Source organism: Leuresthes tenuis, unplaced genomic scaffold, assembly GCF_036924035.1.
Source record: "Leuresthes tenuis unplaced genomic scaffold, fLeuTen1.0.hap1 SCAF_13, whole genome shotgun sequence".
NCBI classification, from domain to species: Eukaryota; Metazoa; Chordata; class Actinopteri; order Atheriniformes; family Atherinopsidae; genus Leuresthes; species Leuresthes tenuis.
In genome coordinates, this window is record NW_027325367.1 from 22,173,408 (window position 1) to 22,187,231 (window position 13,824).

Genomic DNA, 13,824 nt, shown 5'->3' on the forward strand with positions numbered 1-13,824 from the left:
GGAAAGAAGCAATCACAAGGATCCTGTGTGAAAATGACAGCGGTACAGAGGGGCTTCATCTTCAGTGTTTGTTACATTATAACTAATTGTACTTGAACTTATATCTAGCACAAAGTATTTTTGTAATTTACCTTTTTGTACAGGTGCCGTTCTCCTTTACCTCAGAATATGTGCCATTGTTTGGAAACATTTATAATATTTTGTACTCCGAATACTACAGTTAAATTCCATACTTCTTCCAACTGGGTAGAAACCCTACCAGTCAAGCATGTGCCGTTTAAAGAGTAGCTGTACCGCCCAGACATAACAAGCAAGCAGAGGATTTACAGGCATGCTGCTGCAAACATTCAGACAAGCTTCGTGTTGAGGCTTGTTTCTGCAGGGTATGTCACAGCTGAACAGCTCTATTACTTCACCTAATGTTACCAACACTTACTTAATGACTCCAATGAAAAGCTGTACAGACTGTTAAAGCAGATTGATGTAAATAAGATTCAAATGAGATGTAAGAGGAAGTAATCACTTCTCTGATAAATGACATTAGCACATAGTAATGAGACCAAAAAGTAAAAACATATGAATTTAGCAACCAAACTTCTTGCAGTCTTCCTGAATGTTAAGTGTGTTTTAAGCTCTAAACAGATGAACTGCATTGAATACATCCGCCCTGCACTTTGTGCATTAATGCAGCATGGCTCATGTTTCTTACCAGTCTCATCAGAAGTCGTTTCATTGGACTCTGCGTCCTCTTCTGAAGTTTCTAGCTCTTTGACAAAATTGGATGGAAATAGTCCCGATTTGCCGTTTCTGTTGCCACTCCACCAGCCCTCTTCAACCTGTGAACACAACGCATCGAGTTAACCGTTTGCCAAAGAAATGGCCCTTTTTCAAATCTAGTGAGTTACTCTCATATCTACATTTATTTTTGCCCACACAGCAACTTCTTAATACAAAATTGAAAAATCTATTTTCAGCATCAACCACATTGACTCTGACTTGTCTACAGCATAAACAATCAGCTAAGCCTCAGCACTTAAACAGCTATATAATCATAATGAAGCCTTTGAAATTTCAAAAGAAAAACTCTTGATGTGAACAGCAAAGAGACTTCAGCTATTTTCAGACGACATATTCAAAAGTTTAAATTACCTCCTCAATGATGTCTATGATGTCTCCAACTTTCAGCTCCAGCTCATCTTCATTTTGTGGTTGATACACAAACAGCACCTTGCACTGCCTCTTCTTCGGCTCTGTGGAGAGAAAGAAGAAAGTCTGTTTACATTTGGACCTTATGAGAAAGGTCTAAGTGTGAGCGTCTGCGTTTCATCTTAAATGCCACAGAGTGTAAGAGGAGGGACAGGTAAGAAAGTAAGCAAGGTGGAAATCCAGCATATGGGAGGGCAGCTGAGAGCCCCACCCCACAGGGAACTCGGAGATTGTTCAGCTGGGCAGGACAAAGCCAACACACCCTGCTAGAAAAGCAAAGCAGCACGTGGAATATTCTGCAAACAAAAGGAATACGTTTTGATTGAAAAGCGTAAAAAACGTTTCAAAAAGTTTTCAAAAACTAATAAAGAGGACAGCCCACCGTGCCCATTAGACTGAGCTTAGTTTGGGAAAAGAGGGATTTATTACTAATGGGATGGTCCAATGGAAATTTACCATAAAGGCCACCATGTGACATTTATTTTGTTGACACAGGCCAGAGGGATGGACTATGAAGCAAGACTAAATAGTTAGAAGTACAGAAAGTCTAAAGCCAGAGTTATCAGTCATAACAGCAGATCTGATCAACCCAACTATGTCACTACAGAAACTTACACTGAACACATAACCTGTTCAGGATCACTTTCAGCTTAAACGGTTGGTAAAAACTGCCATCCGTTCATTCCTTGTGACAGTATCTCAGATAGAAAAAAATAAATTGGACTGAAACCATATTTAAATGAAGAATTGAATCTGTGATGACGCCTGATATTGAAATCTTCTGTGATAGATCAATTTATTGAAAACTTTATCCTGTTTGAATTTAAACCATAAAAAACAAAAAGAGATACAAAACTAACAGAGATACAGACCCTCAGCAGAGAGATGCATAATATACTGCAGTAAACTGAAGTGTTGCACATTAGTAACACTGTATAAAGCTGAGAAGTTTCATGCTGCAACAAGTGTTTGGCTCTGTATAAACTGCTGATAGTGCAGTTAATGGAACACAAATCAGAAATGGAAGAAAGACGGTTCTTCTGCTGCTATTTATCACTGAGAAAATTCAATCAATTATATACATTTAAATTTGGCCAAATACTAAAATGATTTCCACACAGAGAATTGTGGCAGACAGTAAAGTTTAAATGGGATGAAAAATGTCTCTCATATAGCATGTATAACAGTATTGGTACTGTGCAGGTAGATTTTTTATTTTCTTAAGTAGAGTTAAACAAAAACGTCGAAGAGCTGCTTTATATTTTTAACACAGTGGCGTAAAGAATCTTGGAGTTTAATCTAGTCACTAGCTAAAAGAAATGTTCAAGTCGTTACCTGTAATTTTGAAAATTATCCTTTTTTTTTTTTTTTTAAAACAACTACATCTGCCAAATACACTACTTTGTACAGGTTTCATAAAACTCCAAACAAACAAGTTAATGATTATATTTCAGCACACCATACTTGCACAAATCACCAGTTATGTGTTAAACATTAAAGAAATATAGCAGCAGCCTTTGCCCGTTTTTTTTTCTTCTTTTTTCTCTCTATATGGGGCCAGCAACATATCCGACTCCTGCCTTCAAGGCCTTCACTTCAGTGAAATCATTGAACGGATATTTTTTTTCCAACCGTGAAATCAGAACCTTCAAGTGCTCTGTATGGACTTTTTATTTAGGAGCAGAATCATGAAAACAGGAGCAAGTGGAAATAAAAGAAAAAAAAGATTAAATACTATACTCACGATAGCATCTTTGAGCAAGACTGTACATGCAATAAAGTGCATGCACACACACACACACACACACACACAAAAAAAACACTGCAGAATCTTACTCTTTGAAGCTGCTGGTGGCGGAGGCTGGAAGCCACCGGTGGGGATGCCGATAATGCTCATCCTCTGGACCAGGTTGGCCACGTTACCTGCGCTCTTCTCTCTCCTCTGAGGCTGAAAAGTATCTTCTTTTGGCTCATTTTTTACTTCCTTGACTTCTTTGGAATCTTTTTTCAATTCCTAGAACAACAAAAAGGCACTATGGTGAATGTTGCACATTTTTCCTCTCCAACTTTAAACAATGTGTATTGTAAAATCCCTGATTAACTAACAGATTAACAAACTAAAAATAGTCTGCATTTGTGTGCAGGCACAGTGAGGTATGAGGGAGAAATATCAATATCCCTTAGTATCCCCAGCAAATGTCCCCACTATGCAACGTGGGCATCAAGACCACTTCTGAACACGTCAGGGAAACGGGACATACACTGAGGTAATAACAGTAATGACTCTGATTAGGTGCAAAAGGAACATGTGAAAGAAGGTCTGCAAGGGACGGTTGCAAAGGAAAGTGAAATGTAAAATGAGACAAAAATGAACCGCAGCTGGGGCAGCGCTGGTCAGTTCTCATAGCAGCATTGTAGCACACTCATGCCAAATATAGCTTTTGCTAATAATCCCAAAAAGTCACATAGTCTAGCAGCCACAAACTCCCTGACAACATCCCACCATCGCTCAATAGAATCAGGAGTGTACATACAATGCATGACATGTATTCATCAACAACAACATCTGCAAGAGGTGAATAATGAAGTTACTCAAGAAATCTACAAGAATGTTGTAGAGGTGTCACGACAAATCAAAATGCCATTCAATTACCTAAAATCTCTCAGTTCCAAGAGGCTTGGTGATGCAGAAGTGAATGGCTCTGCAGCAACACCTAACATTATCAAGAATCTGCAGCCAAAACCAAATCAATCTTTAAGTTGCAATTTTCCTGCAACAGTGAAATGATACAATTGCAGAAATAAAACAAAAGAACAAGAACAAGCAGAAGATACGGTTCTACATTTCTTTTTTTAACATCAAGGCTCAGTTCAGATTGTAGAAACTTAAGATGCATACAATGTGTGAACACTGTCTCACAAAATTTTAATACTTTGGTAGTGCAATTAATATGATGAGCCATATTAGCAGTTATCACCCAGACCACAAACACAAGGAAATCATCAGTCCGGAATTGACCAGATACTACCAAGAGGAAACCCATTTACTAAATCCGTGGCAACCTTCAGATTGAGGGATCTACGGACGCATTTGACCACAGAGACCCCAAGTTTCATCAGATGTTGAGGACCATGGAGCAGCTGTGTAAGCGGCATTCATTTAAAGGACCAAAGTAGATTACAAAATATCAGTGTTAAAATAAATCCGGACACCATCCGACTCTTGGCTAGTTCTGTATTATTTTGGTCCTTTTAGACTTCTGTGTATCCTTTCATATTTATGTTACTTTTATGAAAAACACTCCAAAGGAAGAAAAAGAAGATTCTTCTTTTCATTTCATCACTCAGCTGACTGTGTTAAGAAGAACAAGTTGGCAAACTTAATGGAAGATACTTAACACTCTCTGAATTACAGTGTAGTGTATTCAAACAGAGGCTTCTTCAAGCCTCTAACTTTCTTTTTGACACTACTTAAACATTCCTGCAGCCCATGTCAGCTGTTCATCAGATTCTGTCATTTCCGAGTGCGTTTGAACGATATTCGCTAGATTCTGTCATTTCCGATTGTTCTTTAAACACACCACTCCATGCTTTGGAGAAACTACAGTGGCCTGACGCTGTGTGCAGCACACACTACCCAACACATCCATCATTTAAATGTGTCATGATGTCTTCTCCATCATGTTCTGAGGTAACTTTTAGAGATATAAATTATAAATAGATCTTGCATTCTGTGAAAACATAACTTACAGTGAATTTCACTGTCAGTTGTTCAGCATTACATTAGTGTTTTGTGGACCCCAGGTAATAAAAGCTAATATTAGCTATGCAAGGCTAAAGGCTGTTTGAATTTAGTCTGCTAGAGGGTTAGCATTAGCAGGCAACATGTTATATGTGGCTGACATCATCTTCAAAGCCTCTTAGTATCACCTTACACTTAGATTGAAATCAGCTGATCTCCGTAACATGACGCCAAGTAATTTCTGTCCAGCTAACAAAGCTACTTAGTGGTTTTGGCGCATAAACTCATGCGAATCAACAGTCTTCAACAGGGACACATAGAAAAAGTTACGCTTTGTTTAATCAGATCAGCTGCTAAACAGCTGCTAGCAAAGTAGTGGCAAATCGCACTTGCACCACCCTTTGTCCCGTCCAGGCCACTGTAATCAATATGGCGACGCAAGTGATGTCCTTCCGGGTAAGCCTTTATGTAGAAATTTAAAGTAATAAAAACGTAACGACTCGTTTCTTAGGGTGACTATATAGCACTAACAACAGTTATATGTATTATATTCCATGTCTGTTTAGAAATCTCCATAATTATTACACACTGTTCCTTTAAGAGTTTAAGCTTCATGCATCAAAAAATAACTTAAGGTGACGTTGACGTACTACAGAGTTCATGCATCACGCTAAACAACCAGTCAGAGGGATTTCTCTAACAGACCGACCCAACAGTGACTTAACATGACAAATTTGCTGGAAAAAGCCTCCACGGGGTCTTACAGGGCAGATGGTGAGTTACGGACCAAAACAACAAGAGAGACCGGGAGATTCTCAGCGACTGATTGTCAGCTTGGTGTATACAAGTCCAAAAGGACTGGGTGGAGAAAGAGCTACTGCCCTGCTATTTCCAACAAACAAATGTCAAGTCAAATTTATTTTCACATTTCATGTACAAAACAATTTTCTTACAAAAGCATTGCAGCGGGGAGTGAAAGAAGCATTAAAAATACATAAAACAAGATAAAGAGAGAGACTTACACTAATTAAGAATTAAAATGACTAAAAACAAGCAACAGTCTAGATAAATGAAAAGATACCGTGCAGATCTTTTAATCTTTTAATGTCCTTGCAGAGCTGAGCTTCCTGTAGACTTTTATCACTTCAGTAAGCTGTGACATGCTCTGCTGCCCTCAAAAACAACAAACAAAAAAAGACCTGAAAATTACTAACACACTGTGTGTTCTTAACACAGGTCACTCCTGCCATTAACTAGTCAAGCTAAAACGTGACTCCAGCAGTCAAAACAAACAAACAAACAAGAAAGATCAGATTTGTTCTTAATGATGAGGACATACACAGAGCTCAGAGCCTTTGTGTCAGAGTGGACAATGACCTAGTTCACAATCCACTTCCTGGTTTACACATGCTGACTTTGCAAAGCTACTGAAGAGGAAGTCCGGCTCTGAGAGAGCCTGTGTGCCAGCAATAACCTTTAAAATGACTTGACTGCAGATGCCCAGTTTTGCTTTAGAGCTACGACCACAGACACAGACATATTCTCACCATCTCTCCACACCAAGCAAATGAAAAAAAACAGCCCAGACAATTTTGACTAGAAGCAGAAGAACAACACGGACACTGGCTCTCAGGTGAGGCTTTGCTGAAAATCACCATTTCATATATAGTTACACTCTATATACAAAAACTATTGTTTATTATGCATTTATGAAATTATAGGGATACAATATAAGAAGCTCCTGAAATTTCAATAAAATGGATATAAGATATCATCACACAATCAACTCTTATGAAGAGGAAAATTGTGAAAAACACTCAGCTCTCTAGGTCTGAGAGGGAATTGTTAGCTAGGAGTCCTCAGTGAGTGCATTTATACACAGAATACGAAGCAGTATCAATTTGGTAGGGTTGCCATTGAAATATCACTATGAGAGCCTCTACAACACGGTGATGATGATCTTATTTTTCTATATTGATAAAAACAAGGGCGATAAATAAAAACTAAATATTTAAGCTCTCCTCAACAGTAGAAGAACAGAGATAATTTAAGCAAATGCCAAATACTGGGTCACACAGTCCTGATGGGAGTCCCTGCTTTTTAGAACACAGAAGCACCACTTGTCATCAGACTCGCAAAAGAAATTAAAAGAACCATCCAAAAATCCCACCACATATAAACACAGCGGCTTACACAGTCATACCAAACAAAGATCAAAAACAACATCTGACAGAGCTCTGTTAATAATGAATACAAATCCTAAAATCCAAGGATTACTCCACTTAAAATCCACATCAACCAACCAGGCTTCTCTCAACATCCTCAAACCAATACAGTAAATACATGGCTAGAAACTGGAAAGGCAGTGATAAAGTCAACTAGACATTTCTTATCCGCATTCAACATGAATCCAGTTTTGCAGTTGTTCATTCATTAGATAAAGATATTGTAGACTTCACCTAAACCCAGAGTTCCCATAAATGGAATAACTTCACCCATATTTACTCTTCACCTGGGCAAACAAGAAGGGATGTCCAATAAATGTAGAACCACTCACACAATATGATAAGCTATGGAAGGAATTCAGGCCATCAATACACAAAACAAAATAACTCCATGTGCAAATCATATTTTATTGTACATACACAATCCTAAAAACTTCAGGAAAGATTTGAAGTCATTAATTGCCAAATTATTCACTAATTAGAACAAATTTAGTACTCTCCCACCGTCTGCCCATGCCTGGAACTCTGTGACTCCTCCCTCACTTTGAATTGAAAACAGTCTACAGAAAATACATTTCAAGGCTCACTAGAAGCATCTAACCTTTTCTATTATCAGTGCATAAAATCAAATACCCTGATTTACATTTTCTTTAACTTTAATCAAGAAAAACAAATGCTTCACAAATACCACCAACTCTACAACTTGTCCAATGCAAGATACTTTATATGTAACTCAATTAAGAAAAACAAAATGGGATCAACAGCCACTGACATCTGGGGTCCGTTTCACAAAGCAGGTTCATCAAACTCTGAGTCTAATCCTAAACTGCTCCATCGAAGGCATTCTGCGATTTGCACAATATTGCCATGAACGAGGGTCTCCCACTACCTGAACCAGCCCAGAAGGTGTGGTGCCAGAAGACCCCGTTATGGACCGACCCATCAAAGTGCCATCATGATGAGGCAAAAACTGATTGCACGGCTTTAGTTGCAGTCATCGAGCGCCTGCCCATAGCCAGACACTTTTTTTTCTTTTAAAAAGCCATTTTCATATCAAACCATGTCTTCTTTATTTCGGTGATATTACGAACTACAGGTGACACGGAATTAACAGCACTCGTAATTGCTTTCTTCGCTTTAACAGGTCCTTCAATTCCACTGCTGATACAGCTAAAAATGACAGATTTTCCTTTTTGGATCTCTGAAAGCAGAACTCCAACCTCAGAGCCGTTGTAGGTACCAGATGTGCTCGGGTTACCAGATCTGCTCGGGGCCCTGCGCCTGTTGGTGACGTCACATTCTATGATTGGCTGGACGTTGGCACGATGACGTAAGGGAATGTGATTGATCCGGACAACTTACTGAAGTAGTAAAAAAAAAAAAAAAAAAAAAAAACTATTGAAGTCATTTTCGCGGCTCTTCGTAGGAAACATGATTCTTATGAAACGGGACGCAATGTAGTTTGTAATAAAGTTGGAGTTTCTATTAAATAACCTCATATTGGCAAAAAATACTTCATTCATAAAATGTTAATAGTGGGGTAAACGTAAACCCACTACTTTATGTTTTCTTAGCTGTTTTTTTTTTGTGACTTTTATAGAAATGCTGACATGATTAGCTCAGTTTCCAAATACATTTTGTATTGAAAAAAATGTTTTTTACGAGTGGCAGATCTGGCTACCCGAGCACATCTGGTACCTACACCGGACCAATCACATTCCCTTACGTCATCGTGCCAACGTCCAGCCAATCGTAGAATGTGACGTCACCAACAGGCGCAGGGCCCCGAGCAGATCTGGTAACCCGAGCACATCTGGTACCTACACCGTAAAGTTGTTCTTTTTGCACCTTGATGCCATTCTCATGACTCAACACTTCCTGGCACAGGAGAGAGGAAGCGTAGCCTTATATGATATTATTTTGGGCGTGGAGTATGTAAATTTACTATCTCCGTGCACGTGTACTTAAATACGCATGGGTGGCATTCATTATTTACGCAGGTCGTTTACACACAAAGTTTTTTCCAAAGTTAAAGGGGCAGCCATGCGTGTCGATGAAGTCGTCCCAGTAGAGTGCCTGTGTAGAATTCCCTCCGTTAGCTCTCCTATAGCTGCAAGTAGCTACATAACAGTAGCTATGTGCTAACAGAACAATAGTACGCGTTCGTTCATTCATTCGTCTTCAAGTATTGGTGAAATAAAGACAGATAATGCCTTATTTAGAGGCTGCATCGTCCCTGCCCTGTTCACTCTGTTATATGGATATACGCCGATTGCGAGTTTGTTCCCCTTTAAGAGCATTTGTTGAATCTGATGTGGCGCGTTCATATGAGACTTTCTTACGAAAAAAAGTGAGAGAAATTTAGAAAAAAAATACGAAAATGTTCTTGCATGAGGCCCATTGTTCAAACAGGTAAGACCTCGGCATGGAGGTACCACATTTTGATCATGTCTTACACTGTAAATATTAAATGGCTATTTGACTGTGCAGTTGTTTTATCCCAACATAATGCTGTTTTCACACACAAATGTCTTCTCATCTATATGATGTTCTGTTAAATAATTTAGTCTATTTAAACTAACACAGACTTCTACTCAGCCAACAGAAAGAAGGCAGATGCTCGTAAAACGGGTGGTGGCCCAGCACCGCTACCTCTAACGGAGGCAGAGAAGCTGGCCCTAAGCCAGATTATTGGAAGGCCAGTGGCTGAGGGAATCCCTGGAGGGAGCTCATCCTCTGAGTTCACCTGCCATGACAGTGCAGTACAAGTGCCTTGTAATAGGCCTATAGATATCTTTTTAAGCCCATTCATACAAATATGGCTTTTGTCCTAACGATGTAGTTGTTTTTCTTTTGTCCTAACTATGTAGTTTATTGTTAGCTTTTTATATAGCTTGTTATATCTTCATTTGTAAGTCGCTTTGGATAACAGCGTCTGCTAAATACATAAACATAACTAGTTGTAGATGTTGTAATATGGATGTGCATGTGTCAGCTGATGAGTAATAAAAAAAAAAAAAATTTCAAAAAACAGTCAGATCAGAGATAAGTTAAAGATCATCGTACGGTGTCTCCATTATAAAGTTGGTCCACAAAGGTGCAGCAAAACACTCATTAAAGCCAAATATCAGAAAGATAGGATTTTTTGGTAATGAAACCGACATTTATTATAATATAGAGTGTATTCTAGAAAATCATAACCAACCACACATTTGCTTAGGTCATATGAAGCAGGGACAGCTGGTCAGTGCCCTTATTCATGTCAAATATGCTCTACATAATCTGCCTGAAAACCAGATCTAAATCATTCATCCACAACATAGGATTTTCAGATGGTGCACCCCCAAGTGTAGCAGTTGTTATTTATTAACTACACAATGGTAGCATGGTTAAATATAAAAGGTGTGTCCAACCTGAGCGTTCTCTGATCCCACTGCAGAATTAAAAACAGACTCCAACAACTCAAACACTGATCAGATACTTCCAGTGACAATTTAGATAAAGTCTATCAAAAAAGTCCCTTAAGTCACTCAAGTACATATAGATATTCCTATTGCCACGTTGGTCTTTCATTAGTTAACCGTCTTACCTGGTCTCCCTCAGACATTTTTCCTGTCCAGCAGTCATTCAGCCACTGAAGAGATATGAAATGTCAAACGACTGCCAGCTTGACAGGAGCAAAGTTCAACAACAGGCTCTTTACAGGATTATCTCTCCGAGCCCAGTGACTGGCCAGGGTGCTTAGCAGATTACCTATCTCACTACTTAGATTAAAGGATTGGAAGAACAGGGAGACAGGTGAAGAAAGATGACAAGTGAAGAGAGAAGCCAGTAGAAGTGAAGTGGCTAATTTCAGTGCATCAGAGGTCTAAATATCCTGCACGGAAAAAGCAGATTTTAGAGGAGAATACCCCAGGAGTACACTACCAACTTTTACAAGAGATAATTAGGATTCACTTCAACTAAAAACACACATACACATCTACACTGCTGAGTGGAATCCTTAAATGTAATATGACTGATTTCTCTGCTGTCCTGCTCTCTGTATGCACCCTCCTATGACCCACAGAACTCACAGATGAGCTCCAGACCTCCAGATAGCGAGGTGAATTGGGTAAGGTGTCATGGTCAGAAATGATGCCCACATGAGCGAAAACAGTAACCATTTTTTAATGCACACTCAGCCCATTCTTGACAGAAGGCATTACGAGGGTACCAGGTGGGGTCATCGACTGTTTTGTTGTATATTATTCAACGTTATGGTACAGTAATCCCGTGTTCAATCCATCAAAATAATTCATCTGTTTCACTAAAAAGAGAAAAACTGCCAGTTACCTGAAAGCAGCAGATAGTTGGTATTAGCTAGCAGAAATTTAGCGACAGACTGATCATAATACAATCTGCAGTTTTGTTGAGCTCTTTTAACCACAAATGACACCTCATCAAAATCCTCCACCACTGCTGCCGAGCCATCAAACGCATATATATACATTGGGCAATAGTCTAAGCTTCAGAAGTATACAACTGGAACATTCATAAAATAACATGATTATGGAGCAAATATCAAAGCCGTGCTTACCTAGTGCATAATTACCAGAGGAGAAAACATACAAAATACTTAAGGATATCACGAAAACTTCCAAGACATAATTAAATACACACATTCGGCCAATACCCCAAAACAGAACCAGCGACACTATCAAAAGCAATGTGTACAGTATATGCTAGACAAGAGAAGTTGTAACGTGATCTAAATATACAACATAGACTGCACATCAACAGAGAAATATTCACATGATTCAGCAAAGGAATATCTAAGCACAAAGCACTCACATCACCTCCAACTCAAAGGAAGCAATGAGTGGATCACAAGTGAGAAACACTCACAGCCGCAGATTGCGAATGTCAAATAATGCCCACTGATTCAGCATGATAATCACTGATGGTACAACAGTAGAAAAGAGCATTTCAAACCAGAGAGAAAATGCATGATCAGCTCCACTCAAGAAAACAAGCTTACAAGCTAGAATCTGATGTGGTTCTCTAAGTGCCATAGCAAGGAGCATTACACAAGCCAAACCATCTCATCCCACCTTAACAAAGTTTACAGGGAAGAGTCCCCTTTTCCCGTTCAGGTCTCCCTCCATCCAGCCATCCTCCTGTATGTATTGCACGTTCTTGATGACGTCACCCGGTCGCAGTGTCAGCTCGTCATCCTGGAGAGCTTCATACTCATGCTTCACCACAACCTCTATTCCACACAGGAGGGGGAAATATAGTGCAGGAAGGAGAAGGAGAAGTTGCCAAAACAACACAGAGAGGAGAAGGAGTAAAGAAGAAAGGGTCAGCAGTGAGAGAAGGAATATAGAGGAAGATGAGGAAGTTCATGAAAAGTAAGGGAGAGACGTGAGAATCAGAAATTAATAAAGTTTTTTCATAACATTCAACGTAACTTTGCTAAGTAAACATAGTTTATCCCTATGCCCATCTATGGAAACCTAGATCAATGCAAAACGGTCTCAATTGTACATCATAAGTGAAAAGCATGAGATAAAAAGTCAACATTTTGATTATAGAAACATAACTTTATGGAATAAAAAGCTAAAAATATTTAGATTAAAAGTCTAAAGTTTTCTTTACATTCCTATCGTTGATAACCCATTACCTTTTTTCCATTTTAAGATAAGATCTAAACAGAAACTGGTAACCATAGAAACACTAAGCGTAGCATTAAAAGAAAAAAGAATTTACATTTACGACTCGATGCCTCCCCTCAGGGCCTGAAATTCAGTGGGGATTTAATACAAATGAACGGTTCATGAATGGGTTTTTTGCAGAACTTCATTTGAATCAGATGTGTTGAAGCAGTGAAACATAACATGCAGGGTGGGGGGGGGGGGTGGACCTGGACTGTCAAATACTGATTCACAAAGCAAGATAATCACTCATTTATTACACTGAATAATAATAATTCAGAAATCAGTAGCTGTATTTTATTCCCATTTAAAAGCCCATATGTGGCAAATAAAAAGCCGTCAAGCTAGACGAAACACCACCTTGAATCATCACTATTAATGAAATGTAAAAGTATCTGGCTTGTAAAATAAAAACGTGTTAAAACATGCACATTTAATACCCATACAAGATCAGTAAGAAATGTTGCATGTGCTTGAATCCAGCTAGATGTTTAAAAGGAAGAAATACAAAAGTTGTTTATTCTCTGAGACAAAATCACATGAGATTAACCTTGAGGGCCACACAAAAACTACAATGACAAAAAAAAGTAGGCGAATTTTATGATTTACCCACTTCTAATATTTGTACAAAGAAAAGCTAACCTGCTGCTGGATCAGAGAGAAAGAACAAACCGGAAAAATATCCTCCACTATGTACAGACTCTTCTCTAATGCTGCTTTGGTATTCTGAGCATTTCAGTTCAGAAAAGCCCATCTAAGCATTTTATTAAACCTTTAACGAAGAAAAAGGTCCCATTGAGATTTAAAAAAATCTCTTTTTCAAGGGAGTCCTGGCCCTTTTCATGAGAAGCATCCGCCATTCTTTGTACCAGTAACAAAACAAACTTGTAGTGCAGCAGGTTGAACAGCCTCTAAAAATAAGCAGCCTGGAAAGGAGTGACTGGTAATGAGGAAT

At 38.8% G+C, this 13,824-nt stretch overlaps 1 protein-coding gene across 2 annotated transcripts in view; it reads right to left on the reverse strand.

The window, feature by feature from the left end:
- cd2ap (CD2-associated protein) overlaps positions 1–13,824 on the reverse strand; it is a 70,410-nt gene that overhangs the window by 41,042 nt on the left and 15,544 nt on the right. The window contains exons 2-5 of one of the 2 annotated variants that reach the window (XM_072362669.1): positions 12,267–12,424; positions 3,043–3,220; positions 1,150–1,250; positions 710–836 (exon numbers count right to left, since the gene is read on the reverse strand). In XM_072362669.1, the coding sequence (XP_072218770.1) occupies positions 710–836; positions 1,150–1,250; positions 3,043–3,220; positions 12,267–12,424 (564 nt within the window). Of the gene's footprint in view, positions 1–709; positions 837–1,149; positions 1,251–3,042; positions 3,221–10,762; positions 10,829–12,266; positions 12,425–13,824 lie in introns of those variants that run through there. The other variant, XM_072362670.1, reaches the window with a different exon arrangement.